The sequence below is a fragment of the Juglans microcarpa x Juglans regia genome, chromosome 7D (assembly GCF_004785595.1).
Source record: "Juglans microcarpa x Juglans regia isolate MS1-56 chromosome 7D, Jm3101_v1.0, whole genome shotgun sequence".
Classification (NCBI taxonomy): Eukaryota; Viridiplantae; Streptophyta; class Magnoliopsida; order Fagales; family Juglandaceae; genus Juglans; species Juglans microcarpa x Juglans regia.
Window position 1 is genome coordinate 24,202,522 of NC_054606.1, and position 26,215 is coordinate 24,228,736.

Genomic DNA, 26,215 nt, shown 5'->3' on the forward strand with positions numbered 1-26,215 from the left:
AGTGGAAATAAAAGGAAAGAAAACCAAAAGGAAAAAGAGTAGCAATTTTGGGTTAGGTCGGAAAATTCTATTTTTTTACGAAACACAACTGTGGCAAGAATTTTGATAAAAAAATAAATCGGGCCGCAAAAGTAATTCCAATCCGTGTCAAATTGGGTCAGGCCAGTGATCATCAGGTCGGGTGAACAGTATTAAATAAACAATGTAACTATGTCCATTTTTTTCCTGTATTCTAATCTGTGATCCTATGATCAGACCGAATGATTGAAAAAACAATAGAATTTTCCATAGTTGTGATGGTAGTATGATGATGAAGAAGCACGGATTGGAATACTTTTGCGGAGTAGTAGTATGTGCTTCTTTATCTATACACTATACTACCATCCTATTTTTATTTTACTAAATAAGATATGACACATTTATAACTATTAAATGATTATTTATTAATGCATACTTCTTTATCATCTAATGGTGATGAATGTGGTACATATTATTTATTATGATCAAAATAGGATGAGAGTGTAGTGTATAACATTACTCATTAAATAAACAATATAACTATGTCTAATTTTTCCTGTATTCTAGTCCGTGATCCTATGATCAGACCGATCGAATGATTGAAAAGTTTATAATTTAATTAATTATTCTAAATTTAAAATAATAAAGTTAGTGCTATTAATTAAAAGACTTTTGTCAACTGCGTTTAAATTCATAAAATATTATTATATTATATATATAATTGTGAAAATAGTTATAACCGTACGTTTCACTTGTCTTGTTAATTAAGGTGTGTGTAATGGTTAACCTCCTTTGGATCGATGCCATACATATTTATTGTAATAATTATATATAACTAATTATTTACAAACCCAAAGAAAAAAAAAACTATTAAAGGGACCTACGTAGAATTTTGTTGAACCTCCCGTCTGCATGCCGCGTTTGATGAAACATTTAGAAATAGATTGGTGAGGAATGTTACTTGGTAAAACACGGGTCCATGAAATTGAAAACCTGTATGCATCTAAGCCCATTTCCTTCATAATCCCAACATCTTCCTGTATCACATAATTTTAAAAAGATCGTTACAAAATCATCGAGAAAAAATTTCGTAACAACCCTCCAATGCTGCCGCCATAACGATTTCCAATGATATCAAAGTTGACGCTAATCGACATTGGAACTGCTAAAACTTTAAGCGTCCACAATAAATCATCCCAGAAGATCCTTTTTCAACGAAATTCAATTTGCCGCAAAAATGCTTTAGCAAGTGGAATTTATCTTGCGTCCAACTAGATCATGCGCCGCAATATATAATAAGTATTTCGCAACGATTTTTGTTTTGCCGCTGCAAATACCCTTTTAACAATATGTCTTTTCCAGTGACGCAAATTCAGTCGTTTTTTTGGGGTATATAAAATTGTCATCAACCCATGGGTTTTCCATGTGTGTTTTCCACTGGCCATATATTTTCAATTTAGTCTAGTTAGTCATCAATTAAGTCACTCTAATGTCCATTTCCCAAGAGATTATTAACCCAACACGTCCAAAATGCGCGCAGTCACTAACAATTTTTTCAATAATATGTTTCATCATTTAGATCACAACATTTCATATACCACCTGAACACCCAAGTTGCATTCCCATTGCATATAGACTGATATCAGTTTTATATCTGAAAACAGAAAGGAAAAATACAAAACTTTGATGATCTAATCTGGTTGATATGTAGCTAGGATCCCCATAAAAAAAAAAAAAAAATGTGGCTGCTGAGAAGGCTAATTTAAGAAAGGACATTCATTCATCCAAGTGTGAAATTTTATACTGTGGGATACACATTAACTACTGCTCATTCATTAAACCAGTCACATAGTTCATACAATAATGTATTTGGATACACGTGATGGGCAGGAACCCACACTATTAGAAGCCATCCCCACAAAATACAAATGTACTTAGCATATACACATTTTATATACACTGGTGCATTCATGGAAAGCAAGTAGAAACTAAGCAAGCAATATTTATGGAACATCATAGCCTAACTGTAACACCCGAGCCCAGTCAAACAGCTTCACAAAATTTTTGGGACAAATGTATTTTTTTTTTAGGCTAAAGAGCCCAGCCCATGAGAACGAGTCCGGACTTCACATCGCACGGTGTCAAGCCGTTTCTATTTTCATGCACGTCCATCCCTTCTTTTATTTAGGTTTGTTTTGTTTTCTACTTATACCTTATATATATGCTAAGTTTCTCTCAAACCTAGAATGAGTGCCGCTGCCTCTTTTCACGCCCTCAACACACACGAAAACATTGCCACACAGCCAATCCTCACCCTTTCGTAAAGCATCAAACCACAAGCCTCGGTTGAGTTCAGCAGCCTGCCACCCCCCCACAGCCAAGCCAACAAGTCTCTACTCCCCCAACCCAGTCCATGCGGAACCTCAACCACACGAAGCCACCACCCAACGCCTCCGTAGCCTCCTTTGCAAGCCACAAAAATCCTCTATTTTAGACACCCGAAACAGAGCCACACCTGTAGCCACCCCAACTCCTTGGTGCCACCTGCCACGGCTCACCCACGCCCAACATTGTGCCATAACACCTCTGTTTAGCCGCTGCTCAGCCACACGAAACCAAGAGCCACCCCCCATCTCACAAAAAAGCCCCTGTTTTCCAGCAACAAAAAAGAGCCAAGTGTTGCACCTCCACAGCCAACGACCGAAACTTCCTATTCTTTTACTGTTGTGCACCATAGCTTAGCCGCAAGGCACTTCCAGTTCACTGCCATAAGCACTAGTTTCCTTCTTTTTTTTTTTTTTCTTTCCCACACTCTCTGCCTCCCTCATGGTGCCCCGTACCGTTCCCTCTCTCTCGCTCATCTCTTTCTCCCACTCAGTGCGCCTCCGTCGGGACAGCCCTCATCCACTGCATCCGCCCAGCTCGCCGCCATTAGCGGTGTAAATTTAAACCAGAAAATCGAAAAACCGGACCGGTTGGTTCGGTTTTGAACTAGTCCGGTCCGGAACCGGTTCCTATATTATGAAAACCAGCCGGAACTAGTCCAGTTTCGATTTTGTTGTTTCCGGAACCGGACCGGACCGAATCGGACCAGTTGGAAAAAATATATATATAAAAATTAATTTTATATATTATACAAAATATTTATATATATAAGTTTTATATATAATATATAATTATATATCATATATGAAATAATTTCATATTATAATTTATAAATTATAACATAAAATGTTAATCTTAAATATGAATTTGTTTGATCATATGTTATTAATTTAATTATATATAAGATAATTTAATTATAATTTATAGAATAAAATTTTAATCTTAAAGATGAAAATTTAATTGATCATATGCTTTAAACATAATATATATATATATATATTAAATTATTAATAACATTTTATAATAAGAAGTAACACTTTATTATATATTTTTTACATTTTAAAAAAACCGGATGTACCGGTTTAGGAGGGTAACCGGAGCGTAATTGGTTTTGAAAAATAAACAACCAGTACATACTGGTTCGGTCCTAGATTTTGTCTAAAACTGGACCGGACCGGTTACACCCCTAGCCACCATAGTGGCTCCATCTCTCTGTAAGTGCTGCTGCTGCCGCTCACACCTTAGCTCAGCTCTGTTTTGTTGATAGTTTGCTTAAAAAGGGAAAACATATATTATATATCGGTTAACCTAGTAGGAAGGAGGGTGTGTGTTGGTTTTTACCTTTCTACCCCTTTATATTTAAAACATGCTTTAATTTTTGGAAAGGTTTTGCTTTAATGGGCTACAAGACTTATACGTATGGGTTTAGTTTTAACTGGTTGGTGTTTAAATCTAGTGAGCTACCTTCTTTTTAGTGGGTTGGACTTGAGATTAATTAGATATACATCATTTTGATAGACTTGTGTATTTTTTTATTTGGCTTGATTTTATTATGCTTAATAAACTGTTTTAGTAATTTTATTGGGTTGAGATTTTTTTTTTTACCATGCTAAAGTTTCACTGTTATAAATATGAGTAATTGGACTTAAATATTTTTGTAATTATATTATCTAGTATTAGATTTTATAGTTGCATTTTGGATAGTAAATAAGTTAGATTTTTAATGTTTCAATTGAAGTTATTAAAGGGTCATTGATGATTTTAGAAAGTGATGATATATTTTGAAGTTATGAGAATTTCAGGTTTTGAGGAATTAAAATAGGTTATTTGAGAAGTTTAGGCTTAATTATTGAAATACATGTTCAATTGAAATTTACGGGAACTACGTGCTTATTTTATAGGTGAAGATTAATATTTGTTCGGCATTGTTGAAGAAAATTATAAATAGTTAAGAAGTTTAGGTAAACGGAGTTCCTATGCTAAACTTTGCATAAAATAAAATGATCTAAGATTGATTTTAGAAAATATGCATGTTTTTGTTATGAAAAGAAATTTTGAAAATGATCTCAATTATTTTTTCTGCATTACTCATGAAATTCTATATAAAGAGAAAAAATTTTCTGACATGACTAGTGTAGATATGAGCTTATTTTGACATTTTATTTCCAAACTGTGCAAAAGAGAGCGAATATGAAATTTGTGTATAAATTATAATTTTGTGATCTGATTCTGTTCTATTCTGAAAATGTTTTGTACTCTGATATGATAATATGTGATTTTTGAAACTTTTGGCATGACATTTTGTTTCTGTTCTGACCTTACTACGGGTGTAAAATTGTGGTCTCTGTTTGGGTTGGTACCAACTTTTCTATTTCTGGTACACTCACTTTGGAAACAAAGTAGTTTTCTGCATGGTCTTTCCTATGTGCACACTCGGGACTCCGAGAATGATAAGGGGAAGATTCACATTTTGTTTTTGTTCAGTTGGCCGCTGGGGTTTGCACAACCCTACCACGGGGTTAAATATGAAATTCTGTTCTGATATGATGTTTCAGTTATGCTGTGCCAAAAGAATTTTGAATAAGAATATTTTTGAACTTTCGCTTTGATATTTTTTATAACATGGTCTGACTCTGCATTCTGAAAAGAAAAAGTGTTTTGTTTTGCATTCTAAACTCTGTAAACGCTCATGTTTGCATACTAGTATATGTTCTCTGCTTACTGAATTGTTAATAACTCATCCCTTATCTCCATAGTATGTTTTAGATATTTTTTATGCAATAGCTGGAAATCAGGAATAGAGAGGACTTGCAAGTTTTGTTAATCATAGAAGACTAAGTGTCTTGGGATACAAGGATTTTTGAATAGTCTTTTAGTAGTGTTGATATTTTATGTGGCTTAGATATTTTGAGTAATGAATATTTCTAGTCTTTGTAGAAAAGTTTATGTATATTAATAAGACACTTCTAATGTGCCCTTACATGAATATCTGTGTTGAAAAAATATGTTAATATGTTATGGAGACACTGGTTTATTTTAAAAGTATTATTAGAGATGATTTTAGGTGACATGAGTTAACTCTCCAGACCCTCGGGGTCGGAGCTTTACACTAGCACTAGACATATTCACTTCACATGCACTCAAATAACAACTCTTCTATTTAAGTTCAGTAATATGCCTTCTGGCAGGGGCGGGTGGAATATCTTCAACATCACTGCAATCAAGATCAGCAACTCTCCATCTATGAACACCAAAATCAAGTATAGCAGTTCAATGTGTATTTGGCAAACGTCAATCTGGTATGCTTCTATCCAACCACCTTCAAAAAGTGTGAGCTATATAGTCACATCATCCACTACTCCCTCAGTTTGTGGGAGATCAAACCACTGAAGTATGTAATCAATGTCCACATAAAGCTCCATGCATCCGTATACAACAACCAGCAGTTTTTGATAAATTAATTATGCTAAATTAGCTGTATAACTTTTCCTACAGTCTATATATATATGAATAATTTTCATACTCTAAGATTTTAGCTAACTAAATCTATATACCTTAAATCTCTCATGCACGTACTGCCAGCCCCCTAATCTCTAAGCTGTGTACCCATCCACTCCTCTCTTAGAGTAGTTATGATGTGTGAATTAGTGCAACACCATGTTTTTCACACCCAACATCAGCTAGCCAATTATAATTCAGAACCATGATAACAAATAGCAAGTCCTTAAAAAATAGTGTAATCACTTGACCATTTTTGTGCTTAGAGCCTATAAAATAGCAAGCCCTACAGTTTAGTCCCATGCCCTGGTTTTATGTACATTAGGCAGTTTTGAATATCTCTACGAAGTTATATTAACCATTAACATCAAATTCCCACGGCAAGCCATATAAGGTGAAATCATAATTATTTCTAACATATAATTATGGTACATCACAATCATGCTAGTGGAAATTTACTACAAGAAACATGACATCACCTATTCTTTTGGGAATTCTTGAAATCAATTTTGCCTTCAACTTGACATCCATGACTCCAGTTACCCAGCAATGTGCATGCAGGCTCGAGTTTTACAGCAAGTAAAAAAGGCGACCAATCTCATTCATAATTTTTGCTCTACCTATATAACAACACTCCAGTTAAGGTGCATGCCAATACACATTGTAATAAGTGCATAAATACTTACATGCTTCTAGTACCAATACTGCTTCATTTTGTCTAAACCATAGCTGCCCCCTATCATGAAAAAGGAACATGGAAACTATAGAACCCAAAACATGAACCTCAAAAAATTAGACCATATCAGGATATGTCAAAAGCCCAAACATCCCACATCTGCCCAGTTAGCTCCCACAAAACATGCATGGTAACCTCCCAGTGGATATATATTGCCCAGGCACCATCTTACTACCAAAAGCCACCCAAAAAGATAAAAAAATTTCCAAATTTTACAAAGTAACCAGCTCACTAAGTCTCTCTAAGTGACTTTCCGTGGGACTGGAAATCTTTTAGGAAACTCTTCAACATCTTGTCAGTTGCAATTTGTCTGCCCAAAAGTACTCGCATGTCTCCCCTCAAATGGTCTAGTTGACTCTTGTAATAGTCAGCATCTTTCTTATGTCTTTCCACTAAACTAGGTATTCTTTCTCTCGTTCATGCTAAAGTTCTCTTGTAGGTTCCGGTATGGCCATCTCTCCTAGGCCTCTTGCATATCCTGGTCTATGACCAAGTACCTCCCTAAAGACTATTGAAGTTAGAAGAGGACTAGTGTCAAACACATACAAGACCACCAGATTGATGAGTCATTAAGAGATTAATTTTAATTGATGAGCTGTAAATACACATTGTTTATTTTTATATTTTATTTACCAATCCTATGTATCTATAAATAGCCATTGTACATGACAGATGAATATACGGAATATCATTCTTCCAACACTCTGTGCATCTCTATTGCGTATCCATGCATTCTGTTATTCGCATTCTATCTGCGTGTGTACGAGTGAGTAGCATCATCTCCTTCCTTGCTTCTGCATCTTCCTCTCGCTGTTGCATCATTCTTAATATGGTACTAGAGCAATGACCGAAGATTCTGATGCCAATATGACATGTCGAGCTCAAAATAACCCCCAAAATCCTGCTAGTCCATTTTTTATTCAACCAGGCAAAGGTGCATCTTCTTCCTTAGTCCTTGATCTGCTGACTACCGAAAGCTATGTCACATGGGCTAGAACGATGCGCCGAGCTCTCAATATCAAAAACAAACTTGGCTTTATCAATGGAACCATCACCAAGCCACCAAACACTTTTGATCCCCTCTATGCTCCATGGGAGCGCTGCAACGACATGATCATAGCATGGATATAACATTCGGTTAACTCAGACCTTAGATCGAGCATTGCACATGCTGATACAGCTCAGAGTGTTTGGAATGATCTTAAGGAGCGTTTCTCCATACAAAATGCTCCTCGGATTTTTCAACTTGCTAAATTTATTTCCTCCTCCACGCAAGACTCTGATTCCATCAGCCAATACCACAACAAACTCAAAACATTTTGGGATGAACTTGAAATTTATGAGCCTATGCCCACCTGCACTTGTGGTGCGGTCAAAACCTTGCTGGACTATACCCATACCCATAAGGTGATGCAATTTCTTATTGGTTTAGATGATTCTTATGATCTGTTCGTGCACAAATTTTACTTCAGGATCCTCTTCCACCTCTCAATCGGGTTCTATCACTTGTCCAACAAGAGGAGAGGTGACGACAACTGCACTCTATTCCACCTCCACTTGCCATGGGCACCAAGACCTCAGAAATTCGGAACCAACGCCGTGAACGTCTGTTCTGTTCTCACTGCAATATTCCTGGCCATTCGTTGGAGCGTTGCTTCAAAGTAAATCCGAATTTACCAGTCTGCTCCCATTGTCACATACCTGGTCACACGCAAGAAAAATGCTACAAGTTGAATGGGTTTCTTCCAGGACACAAGAACAGTTCCAAATACAAATCCACTACTAATCAATCCTCTCTTGTGCAGGAAGAAATTAATTATGGTCCATCTCTCACTCTAGAGCAGTACTCGCAACTCATCGCCTTACTAAATCCTACTTCCAGCAATGCCAACACTCTTGCTGCGAACAACGTCAATGCCAACTCCTTTCCCATGTCTAGTATCTCTTCCGCTTCTTATACACACACTAGCTTGCACCACAACCACTCAAACACCTAGGATCATAGACACCGATGCTACAGATCACATGATCTGTAGCCCAAAATTTTTCACACACAATATCACTCCTACATCTCGCATCATCAAGCTGCCAAACGGATCCACTACAACTGCTTCTCATATTGGTGATGTTCATTTAACGCCCCATTTAATCCTTCGTCACGTTTTATGTGTTCCTGATTTTACCTTCAATTTAATCTCTGCCAAATCCTTAACCCAACATTCTAATTGCTGTCCAATTGTTTTCTCCAATTCTTGCTATATTCAAGGCCTTTCATCCTAGATGACGATTGGAGTGGGGACGGTGTTTAACGGCTTGTATCACCTGATATTGTCCAGACTAGAGCCTTCTCGCTTGCAATCTTTTTTTCACAATTTATTTCCTCCAATATCTGTCAATCATACCTCTGTTTCAAAATTTACTCAATTTATGTTATGGCATTATAGGCTTGGACATAGTTCCATAACTAAGCATATATTGCATGATGTTAATCTTAATCTCAAATGCTCAGATCATTCTCAACTTCCCTGTACTCTTTGTCCACTAGCAAAACAACACAAAATTTCTTTTCCTGACTCAGAATCCAAAGCCACCAAACCTTTTGATATTGTTTCTGTTGACATATGGGGACCCAACTCAACACAAGCTTACAATGGTGCAAAATATTTTCTCACCCTTGTTGATAAATTCACAAGATGTACTTGGATTTATCTTCTTAAAAACAAAGTTGAAGCTCGAACCTCTCTAATCAATTTTTTTGTACTCACTGAGACCTAATTCAACAGCCATATTAAAACTCTTCGATCCGATAATGGCGCCGAATTTAACATGTCACATTTTTACAATTCCAAAGGCGTCGTCCACCAATTAACATGTGTTGCCACACCTCAACAAAACGCTCTTACCGAACGTAAGCACCAACACATTCTCAACGTGGCACGTGCACTCAAATTTCAATCCGATTTACCCCTACAATATTGGTCTGATTTTATCACCACCGCGGTTTACCTAATCAATAGAACACCAACACCAATCCTTCATAATAAAACCCCATTTGAAATCCTTTATCAAACCAATCCTTCTTATTCACATCTAAAAGTTTTCAGGTGCTTATGCTTTGCCTCCACTCTATCACATTCCCGAACTAAATTCGACCCTCGCGCAAAAATATGTCTCTTCCTTGGATACCCATATGGTGTCAAAGGATATAAATTGCTTGATCTCACCACCAAACAAATTTTTATCTCTCGAGACATCATCTTCCATGAAGAGATTTTTCCACTAAAAAATCAAACATTTTTTTCCACCGACACCATTTCATCAGCACCCACTAATTCTCCTTCCACCGACACCCTTTCTATCCCTCTCCATTCTCTCAATTCACCCATTCATAGCAATGAACATGTGGTCACATTTCCCACCACCCAGAATAACGATAACGTGGCCTCCTCTCCCGTTACACACATTGACAAATCCAACCCCACCAACAATTCACTCTTGTTACCTCCTACCACAGCTACACCTAGCCAACGTCCAGAAGATTCCATTTCAACACTCCCTCCACCTCGTAGAACACCACGCACTTGCAATGCCCCTGCATACCTCCGTGACTATTATTGCCAACAAGCCTCCACACTTGTTGTACACCATTCGGCATCCATGATGACACGTCCTGAATCACATGATTCTTCAGGTAATGTTCATTTTCCCATCTCGTCTGTTTTATCTTATGCCTGCCTCTCATCTTTTTTTCGTGCCTTTACCACCTCTGTTTCCATTCATGCCGAACCCACCTCATATAGCCAAGCCATCCAACAAGCAATTTGGCGTGAGGAAATGAACCAAGAATTCACTGCACTTGAGCTCAATGAGACCTGGACCATCATTGATCTCCCTCTAAACAAGAAACCGATTGACTGCAAGTGGATTTACAAATACAAATTCCAAGCTGACGGCAAAATCGAGCAGGCCAAGCCTCGCCTAGTAGCAAAGGGATTCACCCAACGTGAAGGTATTGTCTTTCACGACACATTCTCCCCTGTTGCTAAATTAGTTTCAATCCGTTGTCTACTAGTAGCTGCTGCCATCAAAGGTTGAGATCTCCAACAACTCGATGTCAACAACGCTTTTCTTTATGACGATCTCGATGAGGAAATTTATATGCCACTACCTCCTGGTCACTATGCAGCAAAATCCAAACAAGTCTGCCGTTTACAGAAAAGCTTGTATGGCCTTCGCCAAGCTTTTCGCCAATGGAACACAAAGCTGACCTCCACGTTAGCCGAGTTTGGCTTCATCCAATCAAAGGCGAATTGCAGCTTATTCACCAAATGTACAGATAATTCATTTCTTGCCCTCCTCGTGTACGTTGATGATATCATCCTCATGAGTTCAAATTCCAACTCAAGCCTTGCTATCAAACACTTCTTGGAAACTAAATTCCGCATCAAACAGTTGGGGACATTGCGTTACTTTCTCGGCATGGAGATTGGATGTTCCAAAGCAGGGATTCAAATTTGCCAGCCTAACTATGCACTGGATGTACTCTCGGAGACAGGCCTTCTTGCAGTAAAACCCTCCCAATTGCCAATGGAACCAAATAGCAAATTAAGGAAAGATGAAGGTAACCTTTTTCATGATCCTACACTTTATCGAAAATTAATTGGCAAACTACTTTATTTGACCAACACATGACCGGATTTGAGTTATAGTGTTAACTTGCTAAGTCAATTTATGGAAAATCCACGTATTCCGCATTATGATGTGGTGATCAAAGTTCTTAAATACATTAAAGGAACCCCTGGCCAGGGTATTTTTCTTCCTACTAGTTCGAATGTGGAACTTATAGCATATGCTGATGCCAATTGGGCAAATTGCCCATACATGCAACGGTCAACCATCGAGTTTTATGTCTTCATTGGAACCTCTTTGGTTTCATGGAAATATAAAAAATAGAACACCATTTCCAGATCCTCCGCCGAATCGGAATATAGAGCAATGGCTACTGTCGTATGTGAACTTACTTGGATTCGCTACCTACTCAGTGATCTACGCCTCACCATTGGCACTCCATCTACACTCTACTGTGATAATAAAGCTGCTTTGCATATTGCCGCAAACCCCATCTTTCATGAACGCACAAAGCATATTGAACTTGACTGCAATGTAGTTCGCGATAAAATCTCCAAAGGTCAAGTAAAAACTGCTCATGTTTTCTCCTCCTTCCAGTTAGCAGATTTACTTACCAAGCCATTACACTCTCCTACATTTAATCGATTATTGCTCAAGATGGAAGTCATCAACATTTACTCTCTATCTTGCGGGGGCTATTGAAGTTAGAAGAGGAATATTGTCAAACACATACAAGACCACCAGATTGATGAGTCATGAAGAGATTAATTTTAATTGATGAGCTGTAAATACACATTGTTTATTTTTATATTTCATTTACCAATCCTATGTATCTAAAAATAGCCATTGTACATGACAGATGAATATATGGAATATCATTCTTCCAACACTCTGTGCGTCTCTGTTGCGTACCCATGCATTCTGTTATTCACATTCCATCTGTGTGTGTACGAGTGAGTAGCATCATCTCCTTCCTTTCTTCTGCATCTTCCTCTCGCTGCTGCATCATTCTTAATAAAGACAGCTGCTGCTGCCTCCTCAGTATGTTTCTCAGGTTCTAAATCATCATGCATCTTACCAACCATCTCCTTCTACACTACACAACAAACCAGTTTTTAGTATATCCTGTGTTGTTTATGTATTTATGTGCTTAGTTTCAGAAAAATAGAACCAGCAGTGCGTGCAATTTGGAGTGAATGTTATAAGAAGACTCCCATAAATATTTTCTGTGGCAGATGTCACAAATTTATCCTTCTTCTTAGACCAGCGAACATCCTTGTAGAACTCCACCAAGTTTGCTCGTTCAGCCCGCTATATTTGTGTGGAATGTGTATAGGTAGATGTTCAATCAAAAGACATCATTCTAAGAAAATTCAATTTAAGTAAAGAAGCTAGAGTAACCTTTCCGAAATTACAGCCATGGAAAGACGTCATTAAGTTTTTAAAGTGCCTTCATAGCACAGCAAAGTATTCCACAAAATTTCCAAAGCCCAACTCAAGGTTGCAGTGTAAGCTCTTACAAATTATCCCCCTACCATAAAAAAGGTCCATTTATAGCTGCTGCCATGCATGTAGCATCCTCACAAACTATGCACTATGTAGATATAGGGTGCCTTCTAATACCCACATCATGCAGTAACAAAGTTGTCTTTCTTTCTCACCCCACATTCCTATCTTGTATAACTTATACAATTAACTAGTATAGGGTCAGATCTAAAAACCGTAGCTCTCAGGCTCAATGTTTATATTAGTTAGGGCCTTGTATGCTTGAGCAAAATATTATTAACTAAAAAGCAACAACTTTATATTAGAGACCCTTATGAAAATCTTAAGAAAATAATAAACCATAAAATGCAGCAATTTATTACTACTTTCAAAGAGCACTTCTTAAGATTCATTGCTGACATCACACCATGATTGACTGATGTTGTGATATGTGCTTGCAAATGGGACAATAATATTGTTATGGAAGCAATTACAAAAACCTTATGCCTTTTCCTATAAGATCGTCACAAATGATTTCCACCCTGCTATTTGATTAATGTTGAGCCTCTTACAATTCTCCCGATTTTGGCTTGAGATTTTCTGCCATGATAACCCAATGTTAGCTACATACACAACAGAATAAATATTTCACTAATTTCTAAATTGTATTACACCTAAGGTTTAATTTGAACAACCAATATATACCTTGAAGGTGTCACTTTCCCATTTCCCAGGTTAACCCAGATGAGGGGGTCGACCAAGCTACACCCAAAAGCCAATGCTCCCTCATGGCTGCCATATGCCAAATACTTATTGTGCAACTCATGGTGGAAGGCTTTAAATCCCTTACACAGCTATTTCCAAACTGTCAGTCGATGATTCACTACAAGAAAAATGTCTTTTTCCAGTGATTTTGATGTCGTCACAAAGTTTTTACATCAAAGTTCGAAATTAGTCTTTTACAGCGATCTTTTACTTTTTACAACGATTATAATCCGCTGCATTATTCAAATTGGTTTTTTTCTAGCAATTTTTTACTTGTTGCGACGGGAAAATCGCCGCAATAATCAAAAACAAAAAGAAGACCGTTTTCCAGAAATGTAAATTTAGTCATAAAATCTCAATTTTAATCACTTGGCGCCAAAATGCCTTATACTCACTTTTTTCCCTCCCCTCTCTCTCTTCCCCCCAGTACCGTTCTACTTCTCTCCCTCGATCTCTACTCTTCACACCTCCACGCAGCTACCACTGTACGCCGCCGTCAACCCACCGTCACCTTCCACCTCTATCGTCATCGGCCAACCCAGCCAAGCCCCTCCCTCGTGGCTTCTCTCCCTCCTGCAAATCTCCCTGTCTCTTCACCCTCGAAGTCCTTTCTCTTTTGGATTCCCAGTGCCACCACGTCCTCAGTCACCGTAGCACCTCTAGCTACCGGTGTAGCTACCCCCCAACGGTCCCCAGCTCCTCCACAAGCTCTCCCTCTCTCACACCGTTGATATGCTCTCCTCTGTATGGATCTCGCTCAAGTGCCTCGCACAAGCCCTGTGCTGCCTTCCTCCACGGTGCAGCAACACCACAAGTCAGCCCTCCACACGGCCACAACGCCACCCCCAAGCTCCACCTCCTCCCCTTCAACGTTGTAAGCCAACCCAGAACAGAGTAACCCTCAGCTTTTGTTTACCAGCATATAGGAAAGTAGCTCTTATCTCCAATTAAGCGAAGTTCTTAGCGCCTTACTGGTGGGTTTGGCTATTACCATGGTATTCCTCCACCATAAATGAGGGTTTTTTAATTAAATTGGGAGGGGGTCACTCGTGGACATGTGACCTCGTGTAAAAAAAAAAAGTAAATATTCTTCATGCTATTATCAGCTAGAGGCAATTGGATGGTCCATTAACTTATCAAGATAACGTTTTTTTTTTTCTTTTTCTCTTTTGAAAGGATCAAGATTACGTTATAATTCATGATAAACGATTCAATGATCGAGGCAATTGGATAACGTTAAAACTCAAGAAAAGTCTCCCATTGCTGTACAACAGCAAGCCTTCGTCATTGACTAGTTAGTCTATGATCATATTTTTCTTGAATCAGATAATATTATCTGACTGTTTTGAGTTTGAAAGGGGAAGTGCTTTTCATCGGTTTGATCATGATCTTGATTGGCATTGTAGATGTAATTGCAAGATGTCAAAGTTAGTGTTGCACCGAAGTTTCGGATGGTGGGTTGGAAAATCTGCCTACTTGTATAATACACTAATTTAATAAAGGATGGGGACGGAAAAGTGACAACCAGCTTATCCAAGCAGCTGAGGAGGTGGAACTAGCTATAAGAAGTGGTTAGCCACCCACAATGCCAAAATCCACTCTCATGTACCATCGATCCTTGATATCAAAATTTGATATATTGCAAGTTATACTTTGGAACAAAAAAAAAATATACACAAAAATTTGATTTTATTTTTAAGTTGGTATAATTTGATATGATATGTCAGATTATAAAATATTTTTATTATAAAGTAGATTTAACGTTGTTAACGTCATGTTTCATGGGCCTGGACAACTCAACGCAAACAATGCTCAGACCATCACCTGGATAGTAGAAAATGGGGGACCTTGAGGTCCGTTGTGCCTCCGGTACTTAAGTTAGCTGTGGTGTAGATGATGAAAAGAAAATAATAATGAAGATGGGCGTAAAAGTTAACATTCTTTTTTGTTGCAGGTAGTATTTACTTATACTTGCAGATCTAGTCTCCATGGCAGTGGGGTGTTGTATAGCAGGAGATAATATATTCACGCCGTCTACATGCCAAGCTATCTTTACACCGTCTGCTTGCCTAGATATGAAGTGTTTAGGTTCATTGCGTGTAGCCCGAGCCTTGGGTCGCATTGAATACGATAGGCCTTCTGTTCTGAGTCGTATTGAATGCGGCGTGTTTCTGCTCTGGGCCGTATTGAATGTGGCATGTTTTCTGCCCTAGGTTCCTCCTATCCCATTGCTGCTTGGTGTAAGCTGCCCTATACTTTCCCGGCTTGCATTGAATGCGACGTTCCTTCTTCCTTAAGCCCCTCATGTATCCTCTGACTAGGTTCTTGACGTAAGCATGGTCTGACCTGGATCCCATACTCAGTTCTGACCCAAGACTTCCTGATCTGTTCAGCCCAGCCCAGACCTCGCATCTGGACTCTAACCTGGGCCTTACTTTTAGCCCGGTCCAAAGGATTTACTCCCTTCACAATACCCCGCGAATTTTTAGCTCACTTGTGAGCTGAAAATTATAAAAAGTTTTTTTTTTTTTTTGCCAAGTGAACGGGTTTGCATGTACTCACCCGTTCATCTTCTCCAGATTGATGGGATGCGAACCGATCTCTAGCGTCAATGAGCATGATTAATCATTAACTTTGTCCTCATTAATTGAAGTTGTTTCTTGGTGTGAACTTCAACGTCACTCAGGATTGGTTCGTTTTATGCACGAGTGAGGTTGGTAAACGTCATTCTATATCTCTGCAGCTGATGTGTCCCTTCGAACTTCATGTCGTCGCTTAAGATGTTTAGCTATTCCATCACATTGTTTTTATTCATTTCCTTCCCCTCTTTCTCTTCTTTGCCATTTTTGTCTTGACCTCTTTCTTTGTCTCTGAAATTTCAAAATTTTGCCCTCTCTACATCCTTTCATCATGACTAAACGTGATGATAATGAAGCCCGTTTCAGCTACTTTGTGGGGAAATGGTGGATGTCAGCTATGACCGACCTCCATTCATTTTGCAGGTTATATCTTATCCCTCCCGATACCGTTCTGGAAGCTCCTAGTTCTCACATTCTAATGGTAGATGTTGACGGCCTGGCGACAAGGGTTGCTCTCTATCCTCACATTTTTTCCAATGGATTTCACTTGCCATTCTGTTGTACAATGTGTGATATCTTGGACTAGCTGCATTGCCTTCCGAATTGCACTTAGTGATAAGGAAGATTATCCCGAACTGACTGCTCGGAAATTTCTATCAGTGTACCGTATCAACTGGCTTGATGGGAACGTTTGTAATTTTCAATCCCATTCCTCCAAGAAACATTTCACTTCTCTGAAGAGGCGTTATTCTTCGATAAAAGAGTGGCACCGGCGTTTCTTTTTTGTATCTAGCTTGGGTTGGGAATTCCTGGAAAGAGAGCGGGAATATAAGGAGTTTCCCATTGAAGTCGTTTGGGGTAGAGTACCAAGTTCCAAATTTCTTTCAATTAAGTTATCAGAGAGAGAAGAGTTTGGGGTTGCTTCTGTAATATCCTGGGCAGCAGCTCATCTGCCCGCATATGTATATTGCCTCTTTTTTTTCAATGTATATATCTTGCCTTTCGAATTAATTTTCTCCCTACTTCGGCTTATTAGATATATATAATTATCTTTCTAACGAAAATATAGGTACAAAATTCGTATAGGAAGAAAGATATTCCAGCCTCATTTTCCAAGCTTACTTTTCACGTGCATGGAAACAACTTAGAATGGTAGGTAAACATATTTCTGCAAAACTTATTCCTGCAATAATTAAATGCCCCCAACTTTTATATATATGAAGCATTGATAAACAACTTGCTTCATTTGTAACCACAAGCCAAATATCTCTCCCACAAAGTTGCGCAGACAATCATGTTGAAACCACAACTAAGTCTCCAGTCGCAGTTCTTGTTAGAGACCACACGACAACCATCACAGCATTTCCCTCAAGCCAGATCAGATCCCTACTCAACAATGCACAGTCAGCAGAACAAAGATGATTCTAGAATAAAAGAATTGTAATTTTGTTACGGATTGTCTGTACAAATTAGTTAGAAAAGATTCCCTTTATTCTTTTTTGTAGTTACTATAAATAAAAGGCCATGTACATTGTAATACGCGTTATGAATATACAAAATTCTTCCTCAACTCTCTCCCTTGCCTGCTATACTGCATTTTTTTCTGATTCTACCATAACTATTATGGTATCAAGAGCCATCCATGGCCTTCGAAAAAACTGATCACCCTCCTACCAATACCAATACCAATACCAATACCAACCCTAAAGATCCTTCTAGCCCCTACTTCCTTAATCCAAACGATGGACCTAGAACCCTACTTACCACTCATCTCCTCACCGCAAACAACTACCATTCTTGGGCTCGTACTATCCGTAGATCTCTTCGAATCAAGAAGAAACTGGGCTTTATTGATGGTACGATTCATGAACCTGCTGCCCCAAACTCAGATTTGTTAGAACCATGGCTTGAATGTAATGACATGGTTATAATTTGGCTTCAAAATGCAATGTCCCTTGAGCTCAAAAACAGTGTTGTGTATGTTGACACTGCTCATGCCCTATGGCTTGAGTTAGAGCAACGTTTGGCACAAAACAATGGCCCACGGATTTATGAATTGAAACAATCCATCCATTCTCTTACTCAAAGGGATGACTCTGTTAGCCTCTATTTCTCAAAATTAAAACGTTTATTTGATGAACTTCTTAATCTTGAAATCATTCCATCTTGTGCATGTCGTGCTATGCAACCTGTCATTGCAAACCAACAATGTGACTGGATGATGAAGTTCCTCATGGGACTTAATGATTCTTTCACCAATATCACATATCAAATCATTCTTCTTAAACCCACCCCTACCTCGAGTGAAGTTTATGCTCTTGTTCAATAAGAAAAGCGTAAATAGATTTCAACAACTTCCCATAGTCTTCATGACACTCTTGCTATGGCTACTAAAACTTATTTTCCATCCAACCGAGATAGCTCCAAACAGTTTGGTTCTCAAAGGCAAGAGAAATGTTTTTGCTCCTTTTGCAAAATCTCTGGGCATTCTTTAGACAAATGTTTCAAAGCCAATCCCCACCTTGAAAAACCCACATGCACCCATTGCAGCCTTGTTGGCCACACTGTTGACAGATGCTACAAACTACATGGCTATTCACCAGGCCATAAACTGGCTACTCGAAGCAAAGTTTTTGATCCATCAGCTAACCAAATTAGCCTTTCCACCCTAGAATAGATCACCGAGGACTCACAAGCTGCTCTCACTAAAGAGCAATATCAGCATCTTGTTACTTTGCTCCAATCTCAAGCTACACAACAGGCTGCTAAACAAGTTTAGCCCATTGATTCCTATAATTGTACCTTTGCCACCACTATGTCTGGCATTTTTTCTTATTTCTTAGCTTCTCACATGGCACCAGCCTCTTCACAGCATATTCCATGGATCATTGACATGGTGCAACATATCACATGATCTGTTGCACCTCCATTTATACCTCTTTACCTACCAAAGTTGATTTTCAAGTCAAATTCCCCAATGGCAATCATGCTGATGTTACTCACAAAGGAACTGTTCAACTCAATCACAATCTCACTCTCAAGGATGTCTTATGCATCCCATCATTTAAGTTCAACCTTCTCTCAACCAAGAAATTAACTCACGACCTTAATTGCTGCTTTATTTTTTTTTAATAATGCGTGTTATGTGCAGGACCTTTTCTTTTGGAGCATGATGGGAAGGGTGAGGCTCACAATGGTTTATACAATCTTCAGTTGACAGACGTGTCTCCCACTGCCCTCTCATCTATCCTTTCTAGATTCCCACAAAATTCCACTCACTTTTATGCTTCCGTTATCTCTGATTACAATTTATGGCATTGTAGAATGGGTCATTTATCAGACTCACATTTATCTTTGTTACAACAATATTTACCAAATCTGAAAGTTATGCATCATAATGTCCCTTGCTCTACTTGCCATTTCTCCAGACATCACCGTTTACCTTTTCCTGTTAGTTCCAACCGTGCATCAAAACCATTTGATCTCATTCATTATGACATTTGGGGACCTTGTTCCCAAATGGCACATGATAGATCTAAATATTTTTTAACAATAGTTGATGACTTCTCAAGATCAACATGGGTTTATTTAATGCATAACAAATCTCAAACCAGAAACTTCATTCAATCCTTTTGTTCTCTAGTTCAAACTCAATTTCACACCAACATTAAAGTAATTCGGATTGATAATGGAAATGAATTTGCAATGACCAACTTTACATGCAACAAGGGATAATCCACCAAAAAAGTTATGTTGAGAGCCCCCAACAAAATTGGAGATTGTCGAACGAAAACATCAACATATTTTAAACATTGCTTGAGCCTTAAAATTTCAATCTGGAATTCCCACATCCTTTTGGAATGAATGCATAACTAACTGCCACATATCTTATCAACAAAACACCTTCTTCCAATTTAGAAAATTTGACACCATATGAACTTCTATTCCAAGTCAAACCAACCTACACTCATTTAAGAAATTTCGGCTGTCTTTGCTATGCCTTAACTTTAAAAAACAATCGTCACAAATTTGATTCCAGAGCCAAAGCCTGCATCCTTCTTGGCTACCCCTTTGGCATTAAAGGGTACAAATTACTTGATCTAGAGAGTAAATCTGTTTTTCACTCAAGAGACGTTGTTTTTTATCAGCATCTATTCCCCTACAAAAATGTCATTTCCACCCATGACTCACAACATCCTTTTCACTCCAATTCCCTTCTCTGGTCCCAGAAACCATTAATTCTTTCCCTCTTTTTCAAACTGAACTCATGCCAGACCACACGACAACTCCAATCCTTCCTCAATCTGACCCCATACCTGACAACATTCCATCTCCAACTATTTCTCACTCTAAACCCATACCAGACCACACGACAACTCCAACTTTTCCTCAATCCGAACCCATACCAGATCGCATACCATCTTCCACTCTTTCTCAATTTGACCCTATACCAGAAAATTTACCATCACAGCAGCCTGCCTCTACATATTTTTATGAAGACATCTCTTCACAAAACCAACCTCCACCCCAATGCTCACACAGACCAAAGAAACCCCCCTCTTACCTCCATGACTACTACTGTCAACAGGTTACCATGCCCACTGCTTCTCTATCAAGCTCCAAGGTAAAAGGTAATTCACTCTCTCATCTTTATCCAATAAGTTTTGTTTTATGTCATGCCAAATTATCATCCAATCATGCTGCCTTTGCCACTTTCATCCTTACTCACGCTGAACCACACACTTATGCACAAGCTGTGAAAATTTTAGATTGGCGCAAAGTAATGGATAATGAAATTGCAGCTTTGGAACTGAACAAAACTTGGGATATCATTGATCTGCCTATTGGAAAGAAGGCTATTGGTTCAAAATGGGTCTATAAAATTAAATACAACTCGGACGGGACAATTGAGAGGCACAAGGCACGCTTAGTTGCCAAGGGTTATACCCAAGAGGAGGGATTGGATTATCATGAAACTTTTTCACTCGTTGCCAAACTCGTGACAGTCAAAACTCTTCTAGCCGTGGTTGCTGTCAAAGGTTGGACTCTCCAACAATTTGACGTTAATAACACCTTTTTACATGGTGATTTGGAGGAAGAGGTATACATGAAGATACCTTCGGGCTATTGCATTCAAAGTCCCAACAAAGTTTGCAAGTTGAACAAGAGTTTATATGGCCTTAAACAGGCTTCCCGACAATGGTATGCCAAATTCTCTTCTTCCTTGTTACACTTTGGTTTTACTCAATCCCGAGCTGATTATAGTCTATTTACCAAAGGTAATGGTCCATCTTTTATAGCATTACTCGTGTATGTTGATGATATAGTTGTGGCTTCAAATAATTCTCATGAAATTTATGCACTCAAAGTTTTTCTTGAATCAAGATTCAAAATTAAAGATCTCGGTACACTCAAGTACTTCCTCGGATTAGAGGCAGCTAGAACTTCAAATGGGATTCAATTATGCCAAAGGAAATATGCTCTTGACATATTACATGATACTGGTTTAATTGGTTGCAAGCCTAGCTTAATTCCTATGGACCCGAATCTCAAATTCAGCAAAGATGAAGGCAAGCTACTTCATGATCCATCTGAGTTCAGAAGACTCATTGGACGTTTCTTTTACCTCAGCATCACATGGCTTGACTTGTCATTTTCAGTTAACTTGCTCAGCCAATACATGAGTTCCCCTCAAGTCCCTCATCTTCAATCTGCACACAAAATCCTGCGCTATGTGAAGAAGTCACCTAGCCAAGGGTTATTTTTCCCTTCATCTTCAATTTGCCAGCTCACTTCATACTATGATTCTAATTGGGCTTCATGCCCTGATACAAGGAGGTCAACCACAGGTTATTGTGTGTTCCTTGGTAAGTCCCTCATCTCATGGAAATACAAGAAACAAACAACTATATCTCACAGCTCCGCTGAAGCAAAATATCGTTCCATGGCTGCTGCCTCATGTGAGCTTGTTTGGTTAAGATTTTTACTTACTGACCTCACGATTTCTTATACTCAGCCAGCCATTCTTCATTGTGACAGTAAGTCTGCCCTCTATATTGCCTCAAATCCTGTTTTTCATGAGAGGAGCAAACATATTGAATTAGATTGTCATCTAATTCGAGATAAAATTCAAGGTCTTATTGTCACTGCATACACACCATCTACTTCAAAGTTGGTGGACATACTTACTAAAGCTCTTCATTCTCCATCTTTTTATTCTTGTTTGCTCAAGATGGGAGTAATCGACATACACTATCCATCTTGTGGAGGGATGTTAGAGACCACACGACAGCCATCACAACATTTCCCTCAAGCCAGATCAGATCCCTACTCAACAATGCACAGTCAGCAGAACAAAGATGATTCTAGAATAAAAGAATTTTAATTCTGTTACGGATTGTCTGTACAAATTAGTTAGAAAAGATTCCCTTTATTCTTTTTGTAGTTACTATAAATAGAAGGCCATGTACATTGTAATACACGTGATGAATATACAGAATTCTTCCTCAACTCTCTGCCTTGCCTGCTTTACTTGCATTTTATTCTGATTCTACCATAATTGTTAGTTCTCCTCCACCTCCTCTACCGAGGCTAGCGATAAGGCAACCTCTGTCAAAGCCATTGTAACTGTGAAACTAACTGTTGGTGGCGTCCTCTCCAGCCTTGGTATAGACTAAGATGATATAACAGACTGGCTTGGTAAAACACTCCTCTTGGAGCTTGTTAGTGCCGAGCTTGATCCTAGTAAGTACTGATTAATTCAAGATATCAATTGCACCTAAACCATTTAATTATTATATATAAAAAGTAAATTTGAAGAACGACTTTTTGGTTTCCACCCTCCCCTAGCCTCCATTTTGATGTATATATGATTTTTTTTTGTCTAATTTGTAGTTGGTTCATTAGTCAATTTATACATGCTTTTCCTGCTTGAAATATTGGAACTTTGGTTCCATCTCCAATGATTTATTCTCAAGTATCCATTATCCACAAATTTTCAACTCATTTTTGTACGTGCATGAAGTACTTCTACGTGTATTAGTATATATGTGAAGACTGGTTCGTAGGTTATGTGAGAAGCACTTCTTGCGCGCATGTGGTAATTTGTTATATATGTTTGTTTTGAATATTTAGCTAGCTCAGGAACAGTTTCTGCCCTCATCATTTAAGAGTGGACATTCTATACTTTGTGTTCAAATAATTCAAAATTATGAGAAAGATCATGCATGTATGATATCTAAGTTAATTGATATCATATGGGCGATCAGTTGGATATATATAGCATTAATCAAGCTTGTGAATTTTCAAATTATGTAATGTGACGTATCATGCATACTAGAAAACGAGAGAACAATCAAAAGCTAGCAGCAGCCAGCTAGTGGCACATTACATTATGGTCCCCCGTACGTAAAGCGAAAGGTGTGTGTACATATATATATATATTATATATATATGTATATATAAATATATATGTATGTATATATACAGGCCGGAGAGAGAGAGAGAGAGAGAGAGAGAGAGAGAGAGAGGGCAAAGTTGACTGTGGCTATCATGAAATTATGGTTAATTTGTCCAAATACCATATATAAGTCATGAGGCACGGAGGCCCATAAATAAGAAATTAGCATGATCTCTATGATCTGGTCCATTAACATGCAGTATTACCGTTAATTTTAGTATTAATATATTTGTTGATTTTGAAGAGACGGGATTAGAGAAGGAGACAATCAAAGGGTACACACACTGGACGAGCCAAGATGAAGGCCGGGAGCTGAAATATGATTCAGGTTTCGAAGTTCCGGCAGATTTCGTAGAGGTTGGGGCCATTTTTGTGGAGAATGGGCACCGCCAAGCTAAGGCATATCTCAAGGATATTACCCTGAATGGCTTCCCTAAGGGTCCAATGAATGTGACCTGTGATTCATGGGTTCACTCAAAACATGATTATCCTCGTAAGAGAGTCTTATTCGCAAACAAGGTCAGCCTCCTGGCCTCCAACTTCTTGAACTATGTATACTACATTAAATTAATTAAACAAGCACATATACAAAACATATAATATACAAAACATATGTATATATGTTCAGTCTTATTTTTTGTATAGACAGAGAGTATTGTCTCTTAACCGTTTGTCTGTAGAGAATATCGGCAATAATGAAGACCAGATTAGTTACAAAAAGAAATAGTATTTTGGTTGAGCTCTAAATACATTATTTTAATTTATGATGTAAAAAATATATATATAATTTTATATATTAAAGATATCTGCAAGAGTTTATTTATTTGAAACCTGTAACTATTATTACTATAATTGATTATTAGTATTGTACGGAACCCATCCAGACAATAATATCATATTTTATTCTTCAGCGGCAAAATTTGTGCACCCACTGAAATCAATCATCAATTTAAACATAAATTAGCAGTAAGCAGTATTTGTTGTTTTTGTTTTTTTAAATTGCCACAAAAATTGGGAATAGAGCTCGACCTTGGAACTGTGGAAAAAACTTATTTTGAGAGAGATAATATGAATTGCATAGTGTTTAATTAATGAATATTTAAAGTTATTATATACAATAAGTAAGATTCACACACATTGCATGTAGGACAGAATTGTGTATCCATCCATTTATCTTAATCAAATTTAGTTTAAATCTGAAAGTTTGGATAACACATTTAAAAAATCAAGTTTTAGAATAATTCGAAGCCAATATTTACATTACAGGAATTCTGTTTTTTCTTTTTTAAATTTTACTTTCCCAGGTAAACCTTACTATATTTTATTAAAAAATTATGATGACCATGTATAGTTTATAATGCATAGAACATTCAAAAATAACCATCCTCACGATTTTACTTTTTTAAACTTGATTCCCTAGATAGAGAGAATTACATTTATATTAATATTGTCTCTTTAGAGCACTTTTTTTTGTAGTGATTTGCTTTCCTTTTGGATCGTGATCACAATAATGTGTGTGTGTGTGTGATTTGTAGTCATACTTGCCATCAGAGACACCAGAAGGGTTGAGGAAGCTAAGAGAAGAAGAGCTTGTCACTTTGAGAGGAAATGGAGGAAATGGGAAAAGAGAACGAAAGACACGAGAGAATTTACAAATATGATGTCTACAATGATATTCGAAATCCCGATAGTAGGATCTGAAAAGACCCGTGCTCCGCGGAAAGGAACATCCATATCCTAGGCGTTGTAGAACTGGACGCTCTCGCAGTGACAAAGGCATGAACATCCTTTCAATTATCATTAATATAGGAGTAATGATATATATATATATATATATATATATATCACACTACTATATATCATACTTTCATCTTTTTTTTATAAATACGATACTAATTTCCATCATTGATCTTAAATCATCTATTATCTTAAAAAAAAAAATTGTTGAACAATGACACCTCATAATAAGATAAAAGTAGGATATGAATATAAGCCGTAGATATATACTACATACATAAATACATGCGCACACAAGTACAATATATATATATATATATTATATATGCAAGAATTGCAGTTTAAGTATGTACGTTAGATAAATTGACATGAGATGGTTTGTGGATCTAACTAGAATTTTATGATTAATTATTTTTATATATGGTTTGGTTGTTGTATATTATTTATAAAGATTTATGCGTAATTAACGGGTTTATTTTTTTAATTATATAGTTTTTAGAATAGAACATGAGAAATATTGAAGGCGTTTTTCCGAAACATTTAGGGAGATGGCTCCCCAGTTAAGTATATAAATATAAGTCTAATCCAGAAGTACGTACTGCATGTCATACTGATCATCAATAAATAATAAGTCTAATCGTTTTGAAAGGATCGAGGATAATGATGTAAGATAGACATAAGGTCATGTATTATTGCATGCTAGCTTAAGATTCTAATCGCTCGAAACTGATCTTTCGGAGAGATATTTTCAATTTGTACTGGTTGCTCCGATATTTATTTTTCTGACAGCCGTCTCATACACGAACATGGATAGAATAAATAGACTTTCAATATAATTGTGCATATGTGACAACTAATGGTTTATTTATTTATTTTTTTAAAAGGAAATTTTTCATTATAACATTTATCAAATATAATCAAGAA

At 37.5% G+C, this 26,215-nt stretch overlaps 1 protein-coding gene across 1 annotated transcript; it reads left to right on the forward strand.

Annotated features, from left to right (window-relative positions):
- Positions 1-17,737: 17,737 nt before the first annotated feature.
- Positions 17,738-18,424, forward strand: LOC121238237. The gene has a single exon (XM_041135066.1). The coding sequence runs from the start codon at positions 17,738-17,740 to the stop codon at positions 18,422-18,424; it is 687 nt and encodes a 228-aa protein (XP_040991000.1).
- The last annotated feature ends 7,791 nt before the right edge of the window (positions 18,425-26,215 follow it).

Excerpts from the sequence above, each read along its gene's own strand:
- LOC121238237 (XM_041135066.1), top strand. The coding sequence starts at position 17,738 with ATGGCCTTCGAAAAAACTGATCACCCTCCTACCAATACCAATACCAAT.